Source organism: Plectropomus leopardus, chromosome 20 (assembly GCF_026936395.1).
Source record: "Plectropomus leopardus strain MGB_pleo_1.0 chromosome 20, ASM2693639v1, whole genome shotgun sequence".
Lineage (NCBI taxonomy): Eukaryota > Metazoa > Chordata > Actinopteri > Perciformes > Serranidae > Plectropomus > Plectropomus leopardus.
In genome coordinates this window covers 29,759,828-29,783,227 of record NC_142195.1, presented here as the reverse complement: position 1 = coordinate 29,783,227, position 23,400 = coordinate 29,759,828, and the positions used below count along the sequence as shown (strand labels likewise).

General features: G+C 40.5%; 3 protein-coding genes and 2 long non-coding RNA genes across 6 annotated transcripts in view; 3 read left to right on the top strand and 2 right to left on the bottom strand.

Annotated features, from left to right (window-relative positions):
* Window positions 1-15,857, top strand: part of LOC148186245 (uncharacterized) — a 34,213-nt gene extending 18,356 nt beyond the window's left edge. Inside the window, exons 6-9 of the long non-coding RNA XR_015775088.1 lie at window positions 5,267-5,385; window positions 9,951-10,051; window positions 13,033-13,094; window positions 15,755-15,857. This is a non-coding gene — a long non-coding RNA (uncharacterized LOC148186245). The remainder of the gene's footprint in view (window positions 1-5,266; window positions 5,386-9,950; window positions 10,052-13,032; window positions 13,095-15,754) is intronic.
* LOC148186246 (scavenger receptor cysteine-rich type 1 protein M130-like) lies at window positions 154-2,752 on the bottom strand. The gene is made up of 5 exons (XM_088070610.1): window positions 2,426-2,752; window positions 2,104-2,136; window positions 1,710-1,988; window positions 853-1,161; window positions 154-765 (listed from the first exon to the last, which is right to left on the bottom strand). Exons 1-5 carry the CDS (start codon window positions 2,466-2,468, stop codon window positions 386-388), a joined length of 1,044 nt encoding a protein of 347 aa, XP_087926736.1. The 5' UTR covers window positions 2,469-2,752; the 3' UTR covers window positions 154-385.
* Window positions 4,981-19,166, bottom strand: LOC121960122 (cGMP-dependent protein kinase 1-like). Its single transcript, XM_088070611.1, has 20 exons — window positions 18,950-19,166; window positions 18,015-18,150; window positions 17,273-17,339; window positions 17,082-17,185; window positions 15,746-15,858; window positions 14,210-14,315; window positions 14,036-14,099; window positions 13,835-13,912; window positions 13,025-13,119; window positions 12,342-12,407; window positions 12,177-12,251; window positions 11,294-11,390; window positions 10,174-10,313; window positions 9,657-9,746; window positions 8,307-8,448; window positions 7,182-7,345; window positions 6,347-6,469; window positions 5,435-5,497; window positions 5,287-5,353; window positions 4,981-5,212 (listed from the first exon to the last, which is right to left on the bottom strand). Exons 1-20 carry the CDS (start codon window positions 19,164-19,166, stop codon window positions 5,114-5,116), a joined length of 2,106 nt encoding a protein of 701 aa, XP_087926737.1. The 3' UTR covers window positions 4,981-5,113.
* On the top strand, window positions 15,855-20,203 carry LOC148186244 (uncharacterized). Of its 2 annotated transcripts, none has more exons than XR_015775092.1 (3): window positions 15,855-15,963; window positions 18,891-19,224; window positions 19,909-20,203. It is a non-coding gene; the product is annotated as an uncharacterized LOC148186244 (long non-coding RNA). The 2 variants fall into 2 exon arrangements; XR_015775091.1 differs by lacking the exon at window positions 15,855-15,963 and adding an exon at window positions 17,240-17,377.
* Window positions 20,204-20,800: 597 nt separating this feature from the next.
* lage3 (L antigen family member 3) lies at window positions 20,801-22,861 on the top strand. The gene is made up of 3 exons (XM_042509122.2): window positions 20,801-20,923; window positions 22,010-22,138; window positions 22,494-22,861. The coding sequence occupies exons 1-3, from the start codon at window positions 20,874-20,876 to the stop codon at window positions 22,606-22,608; spliced, it is 294 nt and encodes a 97-aa protein (XP_042365056.2). The 5' UTR covers window positions 20,801-20,873; the 3' UTR covers window positions 22,609-22,861.
* Window positions 22,862-23,400: the final 539 nt, after the last annotated feature.

The following is a 23,400-nucleotide window of genomic DNA, read 5'->3' as shown; positions in this document are numbered from 1 at the left end:
AAGCTGTCCTGCAGACGTTCCTCTGTTTGGTTTCTGATGAAAGGATCCAGCAGTTGACCAGGTCAGCAGGTCCAGCAGGGCGCTGAAAATGATGTCAACATCACACTGTGTCGCACGATGTCCAGCTAAGAATCCTGCCTACACTGAGGGGGTACTATCCGCAGTGGAAAACAAAGAAGAGAAAAAGGGCCTGGTACCAAGTGACCTGAGCTGAGGCAAGCCAAACCATGAAGTGGAAATGCAGCATTATAAAGGCTGTCAAACTAAAGAAAGAGTCTTTTCAGTCTGGTTGGCCCAGAAGACTCCTGAAGCAGCAGATATTTATGGTTTCGTATACAGATATTTATTTTGGTTCATTCAGCAACTGATTTACTGAGGCAGCAGCTCAAGGAAGTGTGCTGCCCCTCTGTCTTGTACATGGGTGTGTCAACTTGGGCACATCACTGTAATAGGCGACGTCATTGATGATGTCACTGATGGCCTTACCTGAGCAGGTGAGATGCAGGATGGAGGAAGATGAACCTGATTCCACACACTCCCTCAGAGCAAATCCAGACTCAACACATTTTCCCCTGATTGACCACACAGATCTGTCCGGGGACTGTCTCTGGCCTACAGAAACAGCAAAGCCACAGTCCAGTTCTGAACAAGCAACAGCTGCTTCTTTAAGGAGCCATAAAAAGTCTCTAACTGGTCTCCAGTCTCCCTGTTTCACCTCCAGTGTTCCTGCACAGCGACTGTCTCCTCCCACCAACCTGACCGGCTCTGAACACAAACCAGAGAGTCAAAAGAACAAAGTGAGTTTCATGAGAACAGAAATGAAGCAAATGAAAGCTGCAGCTCCTCTTCTACCTGAGCAGGTGAGTCCAGCAGCTCTGCCACCTGAGCAGGTGTTTCTCTCTGAGCTTCTACAGTCCAGCAGAGCAGACTCGTGGCCTTCACACTGGAACTCTCTGGTCCACTTTGGAGCCTCCACTTCTCCATAGAGCGCCCCCTGGAGGACCGAAGGAGCCCCACAGCCGAGCTCCCTGCAGACCACCTCTGCATCCTGCAGGTCAAAGTGAGCTTCACACACCGAGGACCACCTCTGGTTAGACTGGCCAGACCTCACCTCCAGTCTGCCTGAGCACAGACCGGTCCCATTAACCAGCCTGACCGAGTCTGGGGAGATAACAGAAGATAACAAAGCAAGTGATAAAGGACACCAGACACAAAATAAAAAGCTGTCCTGAGGCAGCACTCGAGTGATTCAAACTGGACTCAGATTTTTTTAACAAAAGGTCATCATTAACAAAGGAACATAGAAGATGGTAAATGTCAGTGTATTTGATATGGTCTTGGTCTCAAGACCGCATGTAGAGGGTCTTGGTCTCATCTCAGAATTGGGAGCATTTTGACTCAGTCTTGTCTTGGTCTCAGACATAGTGGACTCAGCTATGTCTATTGCCAATTTCTAATAGAGCTGGCTCTGATAAGCTGTCTGATAGGGCAAAGCCTGATTCAACTTTGTACTTGTACTTGTGTTTCTTGTTGAGAAGATGCTGGTGACCCCATTACATGACTCTTTCATTTATGCTTTCCTCTGTGCTTCTTCTCTGCAATTTTCTTATGAAAGATTCCTTCATGCTTGTATTAGGGAAGGCCATGTCTAGGTTTTGGTTCATTAATAACCTAGATGTTGTCATTAATGATGTCGTGGATGGGCTTACCTGAGCAGGTGAGATCCAGGATGTAGGAATAGGAATATAATATAGCACACTCTCTTAGAGTAGATCCAGACTGAATACAGTCTGATTTAATCCACCAAACAGATCTGCCTGAGGACTCTCTCTTTCGGACGGAAACAGCAGAGCCACAGTCGAGCTCTTTGCAGGCAACGGCTGCATCCTTCAGGGTCCATTCATAGTGCATTACTGGTCTCCAGTCTCCCTGTTTCACCTCCAGTGTCCCTGCACAGCGACTGCCTCCTCCCACCAACCTGACTGACTCTGGACAGAAACCAGAGTCATCAGTAAAAGAAGGTAATTTAACTGATAAAGGGTCAAACCAGAACTTGACTTCTGCTTTAATGATTCTGTATTTGTTTCTTATTTCTCTCTTTACCTGTTGACACATGTTTTCCTTCAGCCTGGACTCCTGAAGGGAAATCAGAAGATAAAGAATAGCATATGATTTGAGCTCCGATTGTTTGTAGAGTATTTTCTAGCAGCACGAAAACACCCCTGTAGCTCTTAAGCACAATATTAGCTCTGACTCTGACTGACAGGTGTATGTGCCAATCCATGCGCTGGCATTCAGTGGGGCTGCTCGTGATTGGTCAGACGGGAGTTTTTTGTGGGAACTCCAGCTACAAAAATCTGTGATATTTTAGCTTCACTTCAAGTCAAATACTTCAATTATAACGTCATCTTTAAATCAGTCCTACCTGAGCTCCATAGCCACAGCAACAGCACCAACAGGTGATCCATGTCCAGCCCGTCTCTCTGTCCGTCCACCCGTCTGCTCTGATCATCACGTATGCTGTCCTCAGTCTTTATCTGAAGGAGGCTGACTAAAATACATCTGATCTGTCACGTCCTGCCTCTCTGTCCCTCCCTGCCGTGACGTTTTCTCCGGCCCTTCTGTTGTTGTCCTCTACCTGTCCATCACATGCCCTCAGACTTTTCCACCTGTCTCAGCATGTGACATGTCCTCACATGTTGTGTATCACGTCAGAATATGAAAAGGATTTTTTAAAAGTTTTCCTCTTATAGTGGACTTGATTATCCGAACAAACACAGCCTCCCTTTGAGGCAGACGTAGAAGTGCTTAAATCTTTTACTTTCATAAAAATAGTAATAACTGTGTGTGGTTTTCTGTTGACTTGAGCACCATGTGAGTTTTAGATTTAGATTATCTTTGTGTGCATTTTTGTGATGTTTCACATCTCCTTCTAGTTGCTTTTGGTCTGTTACGGGAATTGTGTTGACCCTTTGAAACTTGAGTAAATTGGCTTGATTTCTTTTAAAAACATGGGAAATGGCAGTGAGCAATGGAAGAAGAAATGACCCAGTAGGACATTTGTTTAAAAAAAAAAAAAAAAAAAAAATTTAAAAAAGAAAAAAGAAAGTCACAACATAATTTTAAATCATTATGATAATTGTTAATATAGCTTTTTCTCTATTTTCTACTTTTTCAAAGAAAAAATATAAAACTCTAATGGTTATTCAATTTGTGAAACATTTCTCATCAAGTTACTTTTTGCCTTTTTTTTCCCATGTTTTTGAAAGAAGTTGCACCAATTTGGTCAGAGTTTAAGTGCGATTTTAATACTTGTGAAAGGCGTCTGGAAGCAGCAGAAGGAAAGTGATGTTACTCCAGGTTTTAAAGGGTTAAAATGCTCATTTGCGCCGCCAAAACATGACGTATAATCTTCGATTGACTGTTGTGAAACTGGAATGATATCAAGAAGGAGAAGTGGTGGGCTTCACTGTGTACATCAGTGTAAAAAATCTGATCTGCACATCAGCTGCGTGAGAACCGTTACCACGTGAAGAGTTTGAGCACGCGGAGGCGGGGAGCGAGCGGCCGCGAGTACACGGAGCCGAGTCTGACAAGAATCAGTTTAAAAGCAAACGTTAGTTATTAATCACTTAGGGGCTGTTCAGTGCATTTTAGTCTCTTTTCTTCTTCCTGTTGTGATAACTGTGTGTGTGTTGATGCATGTGTCCTAAATGTAGTCCAGATTGTGTATTTGAGTGTAATCAGTGAATTTGCAGCTCAGCTCCTACAATAAGTCTAAAATACACTGTGGAAACTAAAGAGTCATCATTGAAATAGCCCAGACTGTAATAATAAGTATGTATTGTGCTGAAAATAATTCATTTTTTCATCTTAAGACGTGTGGCATCCTGGCAGAAACCTGGCACTGGAGTGTCTGGGTGTTTGTTTGAGCCTCTTCTGTTTTTTAAGTCTTTTTGTGATCATTTTTAATCTCTGGTTGCTTTGAGCTGCATCTAGTTTTTTGTTTTCAAGTCTCTTTGTGATCATTTTGAGTCTCTGTTTGTGTTTTCAGCCTCTTTTTGGTGACTTTTTCGCTGCCCTTGTTAACTGAGTCCAGTTACGATGCGTTTTAGACTGTAAACTGTTGGTCAGCTTCTCTGAAGTGTGTTTCTGTGAAACTGATTATTTGATGAGAAACTGATGAAAGTTTAAAAATTATAGGACTGTGGTTTCTCTACCAAGCAAGATAAGCTGAGGTGTTCCTGTCAGATTAATGCTGTCAGTGTCCGCTTCATATTTCCTGTAGAGGTGATAACATCAACAGATTCATTCAGAGGAGACTGAATTACAGCTGCAACTAATGGTTATATCAATTAGTGACTTATGTTTTCAAAGTAATCAATCACTGAGTCTCTGAAACATCAGTAAACAGTTAAAAATGTGCTGCACAGTTTGTCACAGATGTGCATTTCTGGGCTGATACCTGCGATAAATATAATAAGAATTTGGGCGATGGCTGAAAGAGAGAAACATCCACAAATCAGAGTTTTATAGTTTGTTTTAGTGGTTTTCATTTGGGTTAGACTTTACATTTATTTACACAAATTTTAGGGCATTTCTATTATTTTGGGTTTCCAGGATTTTTGGAAGTTGCTAAGATTTTAGGATTTTTTGTAGGATTTGAAAGCATTTGTAGGATTTCAGGGAATTTGTAGGATTTTACAAGATTTCCAGCATTTTAGAAAATTTGAAAGATTTCCAGAAATTGACGACATTTTAGGATAGCATCTCGACGCTTTTAGGATTTTAACACATTTCAGAAAATTTTATGGATTTCAGGACATTTTAATGATTTTAGGACATGAGTGTCTTATCCAGGACCTCTGTGGGGGGTGTGGGGGATCCTCCGCTGGCTCTGTTTTTGATCAACAAGCTCTATTTTGATGCTATTTTAGCACTGTGACACCTGATGGAGACTAAAAGGACAAAAACAGTTCACAGTGTCGATCTCTTTATTTTGATTGTGAATTAGAAAACTGTCACAAACAAACATTCACACGAAACTAAAGTCTCCTTTTTTATGGCTTCACTTCCTCTTTCTGAAGGATTACTCGTTCATAATCAGGTCCTGCTAAAACTCGAGGTCCCAGCCGGACTCTTCATCAGGAGGGGGGTCTTCTGCGTCCTCTGGGAAATAGTCAAAGTTGCTGTTGTCCAGCGGTCCGTCCACCTGTGAGAGACAACAGGACGTTAACGCTCTTGTCTGTGTGGTTTTTCCTCACAGAGACGCTGCAGGAGACCCACCGTGGGCGTGAACGGAGAGCTGATGGTCCCCTGCCGGAGGCCGTCCCAGTTGAAGCCTTCAAACCACCTGAAGGACAAAGACGTGTTGCCATGACTACGGTACAAAAAAGCACTCATCCCCTGACGATAAGCATCTCTGCTGTCTCACTTGTGTTTCTGGATGTCCTTCGCTCCGTTTTTCTGGTTCCCGAGCCTCTCCGAAGGGTTGTCCCTGAGAGAAACACACAGTCTTTCATGTGCAGATGTGTATGGACGTTGTTTTTTCTTGTGCTTCATTCAGACGCCTCTCACAAGTATTTAACCCTTCAAAAACCTGAGCAAAAAGGTGTCATTCTCCTCAAACACGTGGGGAAAGGGGAAAAGCAAACTGGCTTGATTTTGTTCAAAAACATGGGAAGAAGTGAACAGAAGAAGAAATGACTCAACAATTAGCAAGATATAAGAAAAAAAAGAAAATTACCTGAAAATTAGTTTTAAAAAATACATAAAATGTAATAAAAAAGAATAAAGCAACAGAATTATTAATAAAGTTTTTCATTAGCTTTTTTTAAAAAAAAAATTCTTTCTGAATCTTATAATTACTTGAAATGTGTGAATTATTTCTTACCAAGCTGCCCATTACCTTTTCTTCAATGTTTATGAAAGAAATTGCACCATTTTGCTCACAGATTGAAAAATTCGTGAGAGGCGTCTGAAAGCAGCACAAGAAAAGTGACGTCGCTGCGGGTTTCAAAGAGTTAAACCTTTGAAACCTGAGCAGAACGAAACGTGGGAAAAGGCACTGAGCAAGTACAAGAAAACAACCTGAAAATTATTATTTTTTAAATGAGAGATATTAGAAAATTATCCAAAAATGGGGAAAATGTAAAGAAACAATACTTATGATAATTTATTCGCACTTTTTAAAAGTTATTTCCACATTTGTTTTTTACCTTTTGGGGCCTTTTTTTTTTGCTAATTTTCAAATTCTTTTAACTTTTTCCTTTTTTTTTTTTTGCTGTTTTGGGGTCATTTTTTGTTCAGGAGATAAAGAAATCTCGCCATAAGGTGCGACAACAACCTGCAGAGTCGCTTGATGAGGTTGGCGGCGCTCTTGGTGATCTTTTTGGGAAACTCGATCATGTCGATGCCTCTCAGGATGATGTTGTACGTCTTCATGGGGTCAGAGCCTGAAAACGGAGGACTGGAGACAGAAAGCGCAAACTCAGCTGAAACTGATCCTACATTCACACATTAAAAATAATGACAGTCAGTTACAGTAGAGAATTAACGTGTAATTTTTTTTTAAAGCTCGATTTTAAAAAGCACATTTTGTGTGCAGAGCGATACAAGAGGAGCTATTTTTATTTATTAATTTTTTTAATTTAAATTTTTTAGTTTTTATTAAACATTTGCTAAAGGCATTTAAACAAAGTTTTGTGTTAAAGTTTATTATATTTTATTTTTTTACAGAAATTTCAGTTCCAGATGTCGGTTATCAGCCTCATTAACTTCTAATAATCAGTATCTGTATCGGCCCTGAGAAATCAAAATATACCGACAGTTAGTTATTTTCCGGCTCAGGTGGGATTAAACGAGATTAAAAGAGCTGTCACAGATATCAGCAAAAAGAAAGAATCGCTGCACAAAATGAATTAAGTTACAAAATAAAATAGGACTATTATTCTGGAAAAAAAAGGAATTTCACAGTGAAAAATAAATTTTACAAATCTACAGTTTGTCTTGACGAGGAGCTTGTTTTCTCGTCTCCCGTGGTTTCTTCAGATAACGAGCTAATTTAAATGTTTCATACGTGAATAAGCGCCTTACTCTCTGTGCATCATCTGTGTGTTCACTGAATATCTGTTTTTACTGAACACACACGGCTCCTGATTCACGGAAACCTGCTGCTGCACCTGCCGCTGAGCAGCTCAAAGACCAGGATCCCCAGAGACCAGCAGTCCGCCGAGCTGTCGTGGCCTTTGTTCAGGATGATCTCAGGGGCCACGTACTCGGGGGTCCCACAGAAAGTCCACGTCTTCTTCCCCAGACCCACCTTCTTAGCGAAGCCGAAGTCCACCTGAGCAGAAGAGACCGTGTGAATATTGTCTCTGTGAAAGCAGCGTTTGTGCCGGTCCTTAAAGAGTCTTGAAAGTCTTTGAATTCATCTCTCTCCAAATTAGGCCTTAACTGGTGCTAAAATGTTGAAATCAATCTTTCAGAAGTCTTAAAAATGCAAGACATTATTAGGATTTTATAAATTGCGTTATAATCTTAAACTTATTGGTAACTTTTTTTTTTAATTTGCCAAATCCCTCTTTTTAAACTTTAGTGTGGGAGTTAAAGGAGAGGAATAACCCCACACACAAAATCAGTCATAAAACTCAACAATAAACACTGGACTTATTCAATTTTAGGCAAAATTGTTCTCAACTCTATATTAAAAAAATGTTGGTTCATAGTTCTTCTGTAATTTTATTTTATTTTATTTATTTTATATTTCAGGTTTTGTTACTGTAAAATTTGTCTTAAATTTCATACCAAAGGGCATTTAAAAAAAGTCCTAAATAATTTTAATTTTTTATTTGCCTTAAGCTGAAGAAACCCTGATGAAACATCTGACCAGCGTCCTTTAACCCTTTGAAACCTGGTGCTGTCTCAGGAAAACACAGGGACAAATGGCAGTGAGCAACCTGGCAAGAAATGTCCCACACATTACAAACAATGAGTAATAAATGACAAAAAAAGACCTGCATTTTTTTTAAAGGAGAACATCAAAAATGGGGAAAATATACAGAAAATTATATTCATAATTCATAATAATTTATTTTATTTTATTCATTTTTTGGGGTTCTTTTCTTCTTTTTTAAAATCTTTATTTCAGGTATTTTTTCTTAGAGCTCTCGTTAACTAATTTCTTGCTAATTTTTGGACCATGTTTTGTTAAATTGTTCATTTCGTTCTCCCTTTTGTTGTGCACAAAGTCAAAATTTGCTCCCGTTTAAAGGGTTAAAATACATGTGATAAAGCCGTGTGCGCACCAGCTTGGCGTATCCTCGGTGGTCCAGGATGATGTTCTCTGGTTTGAGGTCTCTGTAGATGATCCCTCTGGAGTGCAGGAACGCCAACGCCTCGATGACGCAGCCCGTGTAGAAACGAGTGATGCCGTCATCGAACGAACCCCTGCAGCAGAGACGACAGTCACACACCTGTCTGTCCACGCACCTGTCTCTGTCCACGCACCTGTGTCTGTCCACGCACCTGTCTCTGTCCACGCACCTGTGTCTGTCCACACACCAGTGTCTGTCCACGCACCTGTCTCTGTCCACGCACCTGTCTCTGTCCACACACCTGTCTGTCCACGCACCTGTGTCTGTCCACGCACCTGTGTCTGTCCACGCACTTGTGTCTGTCCACACACCAGTGTCTGTCCACGCACCTGTCTCTGTCCACGCACCTGTCTCTGTCCACACACCTGTCTGTCCACGCACTTGTGTCTGTCCACACACCAGTGTCTGTCCACGCACCAGTGTCTGTCCACACACCTGTGTCTGTCCACGCACCTGTGTCTGTCCACACACCTGTCTCTGTCCACGCACCTGTGTCTGTCCACACACCAGTGTCTGTCCACGCACCTGTGTCTGTCCACGCACCTGTGTCTGTCCACACACCTGTGTCTGTCCACGCACCTGTGTCTGTCCACACACCAGTGTCTGTCCACGCACCAGTGTCTGTCCACACACCTGTGTCTGTCCACGCACCTGTGTCTGTCCACACACCTGTCTCTGTCCACGCACCAGTGTCTGTCCACACACCAGTGTCTGTCCACGCACCTGTGTCTGTCCATGCACCTGTGTCTGTCCACACACCTGTGTCTGTCCACGCACCTGTGTCTGTCCACGCACCTGTGTCTGTCCACACACCTGTGTCTGTCCACGCACCTGTGTCTGTCCACGCACCTGTGTCTGTCCACGCACCTGTGTCTGTCCATGCACCTGTGTCTGTCCACACACCTGTGTCTGTCCACGCACCTGTGTCTGTCCACACACCTGTCTCTGTCCACGCACCTGTGTCTGTCCACACACCAGTGTCTGTCCACGCACCTGTGTCTGTTCACGCACCTGTGTCTGTCCACGCACCTGTGTCTGTCCACGCACCTGTGTCTGTCCACGCACCTGTGTCTGTCCACACACCTGTCTCTGTCCACACACACACTTGTCTCTGTCCACACACCTGTGTCTGTCCACACACCTGTCTCTGTCCCACACCTGTGTCTGTCCACACACCTGTCTCTGTCCCACACCTGTGTCTGTCCACACACCTGTCTCTGTCCCACACCTGTGTCTGTCCCACACCTGTGTCTGTCCACACACCTGTGTCTGTCCACACACCTGTCTCTTAGCAGCGTCCACAGCTCTCCTCCCAGACACGCCTCCAGCAGCATGTACAGATATTTGGCGTCTCTGAAAGTCCGATACAGCCTGCAGGAGGACGGCGGTTTAAAGTTACGTTTAAAAGAACAATTTATGTGAAAAAGTCTTCTGCTAAAATAATCTGGACTCTTTGGATTAAAATGAAAAGACTTATTATGTGGAAACAAACTATTTTTCATCCAGAGACTGTAAATGTGAATGCACATGTCCACTGTGATGTCACTCTTTGGTTTGTGGGTGTTTTTTTTGCAGCTCAGAGTTTGGAGCCGGACGTGACCAAATGTGGACGAGACGGTGAAATCGTGGCGAAGCGGACGGAGAACCCGAGGACGCCACAGCTTTCGAATCACAAGGTAGCCACAGCACAGATCATACAGGCGGGATCATAGTTTACTGGGTGAACGTCACGCTGTTCTGAAGGAAATGAAACCGGAGATTTAAATCATGAGGCCGAGAGTCTTTTTTGAAACGTGACCTGATGATGAACGGACTGTGAGCCTCCATCATGATTTGGCGCTCTGACAGGATGTGGCCCTGCTGTCTGGTGTCCAGGATGTGACGCTTCTTCAACACTTTGAGGGCGAAGGAGCGCGTGGGGTCGTTCTTTAGCTGCACCTGAACGCACAAACACAAATCAGACAAAAAAAAGATGTTTAACCCTTTAACAGGCACTGTGAGTCCAACCCAATTTCATTTTAAACGGATGTTTTTATACAATGTGGTTTTGTTTTTTTTATTATACTGATTCTGATTCTTTTCACTTCTATTTATATTATATTAAACTGACTTTTTTCTACCATTCATTTTATACAGATTTTGTAACTAGATTCATTATTATTTGTATTTATTTATTGATCTTTTTATATTTGTTACTTTTACTTTCAGATTTTTATCACACAACATTTACATTTTTACCATATATTTCATAGTTTCTTTACTAGGTTTATTTTTATTTGTATCTATTTTTGTTTATTGATTTTTATGTCTATTGTATGAAGTCACCTTTTTTTTCTTTTATTTTTTTCAGACTTTTTTTACTAGATTCATTTTTATATGTAAAAGAAAAATATTTATTTTTTATATACTTAATATTTTTATTGTATGGAGTTACTTTTATTTTCAGATTTCTATTATAATACATTGACTTTTGTACTTTTTTTAAAGTGCATTATACTGAGAAAATGTTTTTTCTTAATTAATTTGAAGCATTTTGTTAACTCATTCAACAGTCTGTAACAGGGATATTCAACTAAAATTCAAACAGGTCCAGTTGCTAAAATTTCCTCCCAGCAAAGGTCCGAACCTCATCTCCTGAAATCAGAATCATGATAAACTGAACATTTTTCCTTTAGGATTAATGAATGATTATTTTGCTTTTTTTCGTGTCCGTGCTCGGGTGGACTGTCGGACATGTTTGCACACTGCACCTACACTTTATTAGAACTTGGACACGGGTCCGGATAGGACGAAGTTTTGGTCCGGATCCGGACCACGGTCTGCCAGTTGGTGATGCCTTGTCTATAATATAGTATATTTTTTTGCAAAGGCCTTTCCTGTTGTGACTGTTAAAGGGTTAAAGAAACTCAGAAACTCACCAGCTCCACCCGACTGAAGCCTCCCATCCCCAAAGTGCAGATGATGTTCAGATCAGTCAGCGACACGCTGGAGAAGAAATCTGCCTCCGCCTGCAGGCTGCAGAGAGCAGAGGACACGCTGAAATCACGGAGGACTCCTTCAGACCAGAAACAGGACATCAGGACTCCAGTTTACAACCACACGTAGCACCGAGTTTGACCAAATTTCTAAGAAGCCTGCAGCTCCGGTCAAAGTTCAAACAAAGGAAAAACCGTGAGGAAGTGACAGAGCCAGCATATTTATTTTCGACCTGGGTGAATTAAGGGTTAATCTTAACCAAACCAGAGTTGGTGATAGTTGGGGCAGAGCGAAGACGAACCAAGGAGAAGTGGAGAAGTGTGATTTATGATGATAAAATGATTAAATTAAATCCTAGAAATGTCCTTAGAAAGAAATACACCAGAATCCCAGAATCTTAGAGCCATCTTATAACCAGACATCCTAAAATCAGAGAAACGTCCTCAAATCTGAGACGTGTCTTAAATCCTGGCCTCCCGTCACTCGAGCACAGCAGCTTGAGTATTTACGTCAGACACACACTGATGTGGCGTCGTGGTTCAGCTTCTGTTTTTCGGCTGCTCTCAGTCCTTCACCAAAAACAGGAAAACAGGATCCAGGTTGAGAAGTACTGAAGGTACTTTTGGTCCGTCCCTCGTTAAAGTACTTCTTCACGCTTGTATAAAAGTGACTCAGCTGTTTAAAACTGCGTTTACATAACGATGTGCGTGTTTGAAAAAAGGGGTCAAGAGCTGAAAAAAGGTCGACTTCTGAACGTTTCACAGCGTTCGTCCGACCGGCTGTTACATAAACCACTAAACCAGCCACAAACACTCAGACACTCACTTGGCTTTGACCTCGTCGCTGTCGTACTGCTTGTTGTTGACGTCATCCAGCCCTCCGATCAGCTGTTTGAACGACCTGGAAACAAAGACGTCTCTTAAAGCGGGCCGCAGACGCCGCCGCCGCATGAAAAACTGATGTTCACGCTCAACAAAGACCTTCACTCACTCTCTGTCGATGACCAGGCATGTGACGTCGCCCACAGCCGTGACGCTGGCTGTTCGAACGTCCTCCCTGCACAGAGGACGGAGACATCAGAAACAGGCTCAGTTTGTTGGACTGCGGCGGGGAGACGTTCTCACTGTCCACGGTGTTCAAACGGTCTGTCACAAGTTCAAGTCCCCAAAATACTGGAGACCCTGGACGTCCTGTCTTCAGTTTACTGCACCTTCATTCTGCTGAAGTTAGACCTGCTGTCCTCGTTCGTGGACACTTTTTTGTGTCGTCTCGCCGAAACAAACCTGATCAGATTTTATGGTTGAAACTTATTTAGGATTAATGATGTTTTCACATTGATTTGACAAATTTTAGCAATAGTTCATTAGGAAGTACTTGTTTGAGGACATTTGCACGACATTATTGTCCTGCTTGAGGACATTGAGACTTAATTATCGTCTCGTTTTAGGACGTTGGGACTTTATGTCTCCATGTTTTGTGAAGGATTTTAACGAACGATGACTGACATAAAACGGCCACCGTGAGAGACATTTACAGCATTTAAAGAAATCCATCAAAGACATTCGTTAAAGTACGAACGATGAAATATAACGTTCTCTGTGTGTGTGTGTGTGTGTGTGTGTGTGAGTGTGTGTGTGTGTGTGTGTGTGTGTGTGTGTGTGTGTGTGTGTCACCCTTTCAGAGCCTGCTCTCCGAACCAGTCTCCTTTAGAGAGCGTCTTCACCGTCACCTGCTCGTCACCGCGTGAGTTCTGCTGGGACACTTTCACCTGTCCACGTGACAGACACAATATTTCGTACAGTGATGTAAATGTGTGACTGTTCTGAAAGCTCTCCTGTTATTGTAATGTCCCAAAATCAGAGAAAACATCCTAAAATCCCCCCAAAATCTCCCAACATTCTGGGAACATCCAAGAATCCTAAAAATGTCCTAAAATCCATGAAATGTCTAAAATTCTATTTGAAAATCTAAGAAATGTCCTAAAATCCCTTAAAATTTCTTAAAATTCTGGAAAATCCTAGAAAGGTCCAAAATTCTTGAAATGTCCTAAAATCCTGGAGATGTCCTAAAATCTGTGAAACGTCCTAACATCTGAGAAATTTCCTAAAATCCTAAAATTTTCCTAAAATTCTGCAAAATCCAAGAAATGTCCTAAAATCCCAGAGATGTCCTAAAATCATAGAAATGTCCTAAAATCATAGAAATGTCCTAAAATCATAGAAATGTCCTAAAATCATAGGAACATTCTAAAATCTGAGAAATGTCCACAAATCCTAGAAACGTCTTAAATCTGAGAAATGTCCTAAAATCTGCCCCTGGTCTTTTGAGAAAGTGTCCCCCAAGCGAGTGAAATGTTCCCTCCGTACTCACGAGGACTTCACACACATTTTTCTCTGTTGAAAATAAAATTTGGGAGGTGGACGGGCTGCGTGAAGACAGCAGCTCCAGTGGACCCACAGAGGACACCTGTCGCTCGTCCTCACCTGTCCTTCGCTGATGATGAAGAACGTGTCTCCCGTGGCGCCCTGACGGATGATGTAATCACAGTCGCTGTAATGAGTCTGAGGACAGACACGAGACGTGAGTCAGTGGACGCAGCTTTTGTTTGTGTCGGCTGGAGGGACAGACGGCAGAGACGGACGCTCAGCGTCCACCGTCTTTTTATAGAAGCATAGAAATCTCACCTCCTCCAGAACGTCCGCCAGTTTACTGAGGACGTCCTCAGGTAGAGACTGGAAGGAGGGGACGCTGCGGGGACAGACCTCAGTGAGTCATGTGGACAGCAGGTGTGTGTGTGTGTGTGTGTGTGTGTGTGTGTGTGTGTGTGTGTGTGTGTGTGTGTGTGTGTGTGTGTTTACCTGCGCAGGAAGTCTGTGTACTGGGAGTGTTTGATGAGACCAGTTCTCATCATGATGGTCTGGAAACCCTGTCGGTCGATCGCCCACAGCTTAATGTCCGTCAGAGCTGCAGAGACAGACGGAGACGGACAGACGGAGACGGACAGACGGAGACAGACAGACGGAGACAGACAGACAGACGGACAGACAGAGACAGACAGACGGAGACAGACAGACGGAGATGGACAGACGGAGACAGACGGACAGATGGAGACGGACAGACAGACGGAGACGGACAGACAGAGACAGACAGACGGAGACAGACGGACAGACGGAGACAGACGGACAGATGGAGACGGACAGACAGACAGACAGACAGACAGACAGACAGACAGACAGACAGACAGACGGAGACAGACAGACAGACAGACAGACGGAGACAGACAGACGGAGACAGACAGACGGAGACAGACAGACAGACAGACGGAGACAGACAGACGGAGACAGACAGACAGACAGACAGACGGAAACAGACAGACGGAGACAGACAGACAGACAGACAGACAGACAGACAGACAGACGGAGACAGACAGACAGACGGAGACAGACAGACAGACAGACAGACAGACAGACAGACAGACAGACAGACAGACAGACGGAGACAGACAGACAGACGGAGACAGACAGACAGACAGACAGACAGACAGACAGACAGACAGACAGACGGAGACAGATAGACAGATGTCATTGTCAGATGATGTCATTGATGACTGATGATGTCACTGATGATGTCATTGATGACTGATGATGTCACTGATGATGTCATATCTTTGAGTTTCTTAAAATGCTTCATGTCCCTAAAATCTGTGAAACCTGAGCTGAAAATGTTCAGTCAGTATTTTGGGACATTTTTAGGATTAAGAGCATTTTTAGGATTTTAGAACGTTTTCGATTTCGATTTTCGATTTCGGGACATTTTAGGATTAGGATTTCCAAAATATTTTTTGGATTTTAGGATATTTTTTGGATTTTAGGTGATTGTGGGGTTTTAGGACGTTTCTAGGATTTTAGTACATTTTGGAATTTTAGTACATTTTTAGGATTTAAGGAGGTTTCTAGGATTTTAGACCATTTTCAGGATTTTAGACCATTTTCAGGATTTTAGACCATTTTCAGGATTTTAGGAAATGTTTAGGACATTTCCTGGATTTCAGGACATTTTTATGACATTTTCGGATTCTAGGATGTTTGTAGGATTTCAAAACATTTCTCTTACTTTTGTACATCTCAGATCTGAGGACATTTTGGGATTTTAGGATGATGTTTGCTGTTTCAGTCAGCCGTTCGTGCCTTTTCAGAGAGACTGTCAAAGAGACTGAGTTTGACCTTCAGCTCCGTCTCTGTTTGTTAGAGGAGGAAAATGTTTCCTCACAGCTGACTGTATTTCAGCTCTGATGGATGGTGTGTGTGTGTGTGTGTGTGTGTGTGTGTGTGTGTGTGTGTGTGTGTGTGTGTGTGTGTGTGTGTGTGTGTGTGTTTGAGTGTGTGTGTGTGTACCTGTTACAGTTGCTGTGCGGGTGCAGTTGTACAGGATGGCCAGCTCTCCGAACACTTTCCCCGGGCCGATGGTGCACAGTTTCTTTCCTTGTTTCGTCACCTCCACCATCCCTCTCAGAACACCACACACACACACACACACACACACACACACACACACACACACACACACACACACACACACACACAGATGAGTGTGTTTTACACCACTTCAGAAGGTAATTTTCTTTTTTTTTAACGAATAAAATGTCAGAATCAGAAATACTGAATTGATCCCGGGGGAAATGTCTTCTCTAAATGCAGCGACTGAGTGTAGGGACGACCTCGTCTCCTAAAAATAATGTTTGCATGTTGTTAAACTGCTTTCTTAATTACTTTATGTTGCTTTCTTAACCCCTTAGCGCCTGCTTTAATATCACACACACTCGTATTCCTCTGCACACAAAATGTGCTTTTCAAAATCAAGGTTTCAAAAATTTTTTACATTATTATTATTTTCTACTTTCATTAGAATCGTTGTTTTATCCAACATCAGTCCTGATCATAAAAATCAAATATTCATTAATTTTCAGAAATTTTAAGACTATGAATGACCTGAAAAAATGCTTTAAAAAATTATATCAATTTTATAAAATAAAAATTAAATAATTATTTTATTTATTTAAAAAATAAAACAGATCTGCTCATCGGTAAAAGGCTAAAATACCTGTGAGAGGCGTCTGAATGCATTACAAGAAAAGTGATGTCATTTCAGATTTCAAAGGGTTAAAGGAGCAAAAAGCAGAGCAGAAGGCAGCATCACTAAAAACATCACGCCACAATGTTTGTACCAAAATTTCTCACCGTGCCTCCCAAAAAAGCACAGAGTCAGGCTGTGATCAGCAGACGCTGTTTTCTCTCAGAGGACGTGAACTTCACCTCATTTCTTTCCAAAACAGAAGTTTTAAGTTACGAGCTACAAAAAAATCACCAGAAGCACAGCAGGAAAAAAGAAAAATGTAAAATAAAACACAGTAATGAATAAATATGTAGCTCAAATAGTTCATAGTAATTATAATAATTAAATCAAGAAATTTACAAAAAATAAAATCAAACCATAAAATGACCAAAATAAGTGCAGATAATTTTTAAAAATGATGTGTGTTTTACTGTAATATAATTTTAACGACAGATTGATGATAAATACTTTTTATAGACAATTTTCCTCGTTTTTTGGTCATTTTGAACATTTTTTCGCCAAATTTGTCATTGCTTTCTCCGAAACATGAGGGAGTTTGAAACGCTTGTTAAATAGCTTTTGCCGGGCGACGCCGAGCGACGGCGAGCGACGGCGAGCTCACCCTCCAGGACGTAGACGGTGGAGCCGTCGTCTCCCTCCTGGATCACGCAGCAGCCTTGGGTCAGACTGGTGGGGTGCATGCAGTCCATGATGGTGACGATCTGAACAAACGAGCCGAAAAAACACAAAACGTGTTTGAAAAATCCCGTCACGTGAAAAAGACGGCGTGAGAAAGCAGCTGTGGTTACCTGCGCGTGCTCCAGGTGCTTCATGAAGTCGTTGTCCATCAGCGCTCTCTGGATCAGCTCACTGGACCTAAAAAAACAACCAAAAGCTCAAATGTTTCAGTCCAGGTGTGTGTCTGCGTTAACCCTTTAACCCCCAGATCCACCTTTCACAAACATTTAACCCTTTGAAGCCTGAGAAAACGGAAAACATGGGGAAAAAAGGCAAAACTTTCCCAAAAAATGCAAGAAATTAGCAGAAGGTGAAAACTTTACTATTTAAAAAAGAGGGGAGAATTATTAGAAAATGATCAAAAACTAGAGAACTTTTAAAAAGTATACTTCTTTCATTTTCTGCACTTTTGTCAGGTCATTTTCTTCAGTTTTACTTTTTTTGTTGCTTGTTTTTAGGGAATTTTCTTGGTATTTTTTAAAATTGTTTTGCTCACTTGAGCAACTTGGCAAGAAATGTCAAGAAAATGTTTCTTATTTAAACTTTCTTGTAACTTTTGGTTCATTTTTGTTGTTTGATGTTTTGTCTTATTTTCAGATAAATTTCCTTTTAACTTTTTACTACTTTCTTGCAAATTTTTGCTCCATCTCTTGATAAGTTGGTCGCCTCTTCTGCTGCTGTTTTTTTACAGAAAGAAACCAGTTTGCTTAGTTTTTAAAGGGTTAAAGTGTGTGTGTGTGTGTGTGTGTGTGTGTGTGTGTGTGTGTGTGTGTGTGTGTGTGTGTGTGTGTGTGTGTGTGCGTGCACGCTCACTGTTTGCTCTTGCAGTAGCTCTTGAGTGTGACGTCGGTGAGCTGCGAGGGGTCCAGTGCTGTGGGCTCTGCAGAGATCGCCTGTCTCTTTGTGCGCTGAGTCTCGTCGGGCGCCACCCGAGTCTGAGCCGCCGCCGCTGACACACACACACACACACACACACACACACACACACACACACACACACACACAGACAAAGGTCAGGTCGGGATAAGAGGTCACAACAAACGTACAAACGCTTAAAAACCAGTAAAACTGAAGTGAGTCCACGTGTTGAAAACAGGGCTGACTGTAAATATCGACTAAATTCGTGAAATCACTTGTTATATTTTTTGGGTTCTTTGAACGTCTTTTTGGAAATTTAACAAACTGGAGGAATTTTAGAGTTAAAATACAAGTTTATTTATTTAAGTGTAAATAAAATGCATTTAAGTGAGATCCGTCTTCAGGAGCAGATTTTAAAACAGAAGTCGAGTGTGCGGCTGCATCATGAATTTATAATAAAACGCTCCTGTGAGGTTATTTTTAGGCCGGCTCTTCATGATTCATCACCTCCCAAAAAAAAAAGCGTCTTCCTGCAGGTTTGGAGACGGTTTGTGGTCCTCTGTATCCAGGCTTTTTAAATCCTTATTAGGGACTGTTAGTTATTTATAAAAGAGGAGGAAGTTTGTAAAATAATTCTTTAAACGCTGGGCGAGGGACACGCCTTTCAGTGGCTGTATTTTATATTTATTTTACCACTTTAAATATTATAATGATTTTTTCAGTTTTTTTTAGGGTTTTTTTTCGTATGTTTTCTAAAAGTTTTGGCAATTAAAACATTTTTTTGTGATGTTTAAAAATGTTTTGACTTTTTTCTAATTTATTGTTTTGCAGATTTTTTTCTTCAAAATATTTTTGTTAATTTTGAAAGAGGACGCGTCCTCCAGACCCACCTGCGCTGGGCGCCTCTGCGGCGGCGCCGGCCGCGTGCTGCGAGGCGCGGCGGTGTCGGTCCAGCTCCACCTGCAGCTGCCGGATCAGCTCGTCTTTGGTGTCCAGCTCCAGCTCCAGCTCGTCGATCAGAGAGTCTCTCTGACGCAGCTCCTCGATCTTCAGCTGCAGAGCCAGCTGCAGGTCCCGCAGCGTGCCGCCGCTCTTACACACCGCCATGTCCACACGCGGGGACAGAGGGACTGTACGGGGGACAGAGGGGACACGGCAGTGCAGAGTAACTAAGTACTTTTACTCAAGTGCTGTAATCAAGGAACTTTTGTATTTTCATTTTTTTCTGTTTTACAGAGAAATATTGTAACATCTGCACTTTGACCTTTGGGTCAAACTGCCAAAAAATAAATAAATGAAATAAAATCATTAAAAATAATAATAATAAATAATTGCTGTTTGTCATATGTGGCTTTTATTGTGGATAAAATTAGAGTAAAGTCAAAATTTGACGGGGCTTCTTTCCCAGGTCATGCTGTAGGATGCCCCTTTACAAGACTTATTATTATTATTATTATTATTATTATTATTATTATTATTAAGCACTTTTAATGTAATTTCCTTGTTTGTTTGTTGTTGTTTTTTTTTTTTTTTTTTAACTTTTTCCTTTTCTCTTGTGTGTGATAATTTTCAGGTTATTTTCCTGGGAAAAAAAAGTCTACCAATTTTATGCTTATTTTTGGGTGATTTCTCTCAATTTGTTTAATTTTTAAAATTTGTTTTAACAAATCAAGCCACTTTGCTGCTCTGGTTTGGTTTAGTTGAAATTAATTATCAGTTCATAAACTGATCAATTTGACGAGTAAAAGTACTCAGTAAATATATTATTGCAGTATAACTGTGCCGTGTGTAGTTTTCGGTGTGTAATCTGCAGCTGCTCCGTAAATTAAAGCTGTACTCACTTTTTCAGGTGAAGTCCGGATCGATGATCAGAGCGGCTCCTCGGACTCTGATCCGGATCTCAGATCTGTGATCAATAAATGTCACAGCTGATCAGAAATCAAACCGGCCTGAGTCTCCAGAGACAAACATCAGCAGCAGGACGGAGCGGAGAGCGAGATCCACGAGACGCGAGCACGCGCACAGCTGAGTTTGACAGCGCTCCTACAAAATAAAAAGCCCTGCCGATGATTTTATGCTGAAATTCTGGAAACTGACGTCGTCCGTTATTCAGCTTATAATTATTTATTTATTTACATAGTTAATTATTTTTAGTGGTAGTAGTGTTTATATATTATATTATATTATATTATATTATATTATATTATATTATATTATATTATATTGCTGCGAAACATGTCTCCTGAAATAAAGTCATAAAGTTTATTTATGTAATACTTCTCATAAGTTGTATTTCATAACAAAATATATGCATCCTCAATATTTAAATTGTGTCTTAGTCTTTATAATCAATTATTTATAATTTACAAAAGAATTAGCAGTAATTAAATGAAACAGACAGATCATTTAATGTCTGTACTTTGTGAGTTTGAATGTGTCATAAGTGTGTTTAATAATGTGTTTTAATAATTTGTAGTTAAGTCTTGTTAGTTGGTCTTTATAATTAATAACGTATAATTAAATATTTATTAATTGTAAGTTAGTTTTATTAATAGTAAGTTGGTCTCTATAATTAATTATTATTATTAATTTTTTTTATCATTATTGTCCTATTCTTATTTTTTGTAATTCAGATTCAGTTGTAGTTGTAGTTTGTAGTTGTAGTTTGTAGTTTGTAGTTTGTAGTTTGTAGTTGTAGTTCTTCGCTCCGCCGCTCGGCGGCAGCAGCGCGTCATCTCTGTTTTTAAATCTGTGAACCGGAAGTTCTTCTTCTTCTTCACCGGAAGCTTCCTAACAACAACAACAACAGACACGATGGCGGCGACAGACGGAGACAGAAACCACGAACCCGGGAAACTGCAGTTGTATCCTTTAATATCAGATCAGTTTGAATGATTTTACTCATTTTTGAGTTTTTAAGTTTGTTTTCACAGATTTATGGATTTATGATTTATTTACATTCAGACTTTTGAGGCGAAAAATCTCTGAAATATTCAAACCGACGTTTCTGATCCACAAAAACACCACTCATCTTTACTTTATTAGTGTCTGAAAACATTTTTAAAAAAATCTTCTCAGCGTGTAGTTTATAAAAAAAACATTTTCTTTAATCTAAAAACAGCATCACGACAAAAACCTGAAAATTAATTTTCTAAAAAAAACCTGAATATTTGATATTTATGATAAGGACTGATGTTGGTTAAACTTAAAGTAGAAAATAATTGTAATATATATTTTAAAGCTTGATTTTGAGAAGCATTTTGTTGTTGAAAATATTTTAATAATCTGAAAATCAGATAAAACAATATCCTTAAAGGAAAACAAAAAACTGAAAATTAATAAAAATAAATTAAAAAGAACAGGAATTAATTTCAGTTTCAGCTTTTAAGATAAAATAAATCTCTGACGAAATAATTGATCAATTTCAGGTTGTTTTTTTTTATCATAACCAAAATAATCGATTAACTTAACTTTAACTTTAAATGTATTTATTTTTCATCTAGAATACTATAATACTGCAGTATAATACTATAATACTACAGAAATAATTGATCAGTTTCATGCGGGGAAGTTGTCGTTTTTTTAGTTAGATTTTTTTTTTTTGACAACAATACAACACTGCCAAAATTATTCAACCAGTAGAGCTTATTTTTTTAAAGTTAGAGTACATCACCTCCAAATTAACTGATTGATTTCAGGTTTATTTTTTCGCTATATTACCAGTATGAAACTGTCCACTGTCTCCATGTCCCAAAAAAACAAACAAAAAAAACAACCTACTGTAATACTTTGATGTATAAAAACTGAAACTGAACTAAAATAAAATTAAAAGTCAAAACTAAAATAAAATTAAACTCAGTGAAAAGTGACCCGGTGAGGGTGAGGACGGAGACGCGGTGGGTTTTCGGGTAAAGAGACACTGTCCGTGTCCCTCCTTGACCGTCCTGCAGCTCTCTGGACGTCCCCTTCCCGTCGTCCCGTGAGGCCGTCGCCGCTCTGCGCTCGCTGTCTCCGGACCGCGAGCCGAGGAGAGGCGGCATCAGCAGGCAGCTGACGGTGACCGGCAGCACGCTGTCCGCGTGAGGACACGTTTATTTCACTTTAACCTTTTTCATTTAAACTTTGGAAGAAATGTCCCAAAAATTTGGGAAGAAATTATTAAAAACTACAAGAAAATTAATGAAAAATTATATTAAAAAAATATTTTATATAATTTAAAATATAAAATTATGATTATTATAAACATAGTTTTCTGGACAGTTTTATTTAATTATTTTTTTTTAAATCGTCTCATTTCTTGCGATTTTTGGGACATTTGTCACTCATCGTCCTTTTCCATCATTTTTAAGACGTCGGACCAGTTTTCCCAGAGACGCGTGTCGGCGGTGCGGCTGTTAAAGGGTTAACGTGTTCTTCTTCGTGTGTTTGTGTCAGGAGGTGGAGCGCAGACGAGGCTCGGATCCTGCGGGTGTCGGTCAGCTCGTTTCTGGATCACCTGTCGCTCGTCATGGAGACGATGGAGGCGTTTGGTCCCCCGGTGTCCCAGTGAGGACGGACACGAGCTTCAGGACGGTCTTCAGTGTCCTGTCCTCTTCGGGACGTTTCAGCCTCAGAAAAATAAAACAGAAAAAACGGACTCAAAGTGTGACTGGAAAGTCTGAGCAGCTTCAGCTGTGAGCTGAAGTGTTTTTGGGGCGTTTTGATGTTTAACAAAGGGTTAAACAAACGTTTACTGCAGCTGGATTTTTTTTGTACTTTCTTTGTAAAAAAATAAATAAAATAAAATCAAAGAAAGATCTGCAGTTTGGAGATATTTGATATTTGTCATTCTGACGCAGAAAATGAAAATAAAAATTAATTAAAAAGTAACTAAAATCAGTAAAATGAGAATATGAGGTACGATTGTATTTAAACAACAGAAACAACCAAAAGTGAAATAAACCCTGAAAATATGTGTGTGTGTGTGTGTGTGTGTGTGTGTGTGTGTGTGTGTGTGTGAGAGAGAGAGAGTCGGACAGGCCGAGAGACGAGCGTGAAAATCACGTTTCATTTGTTCAGGAAATCTATAAAATGCATTTTTCTTTAAAATCACTGACGAGGTTAAAAGACCAAAACATTTTTTTTCTTTTAAAAAATTGCTCAGTTTTTTTGGAAAATAGACCACCAAGAAATTATAAAGGAAAAGAAATCGACAATATTTTTTATAGGAAAAAAAAAATCCAAATTCATTTCTTAAGAAATTACGTTTTTATAAAATAAATCAGCACAATCTTTTAAAAATTGGCCAAACATTTTAGAGATAAAATTTTTAAAAAGAAAAAAAACCCCAAATACTTTTCTT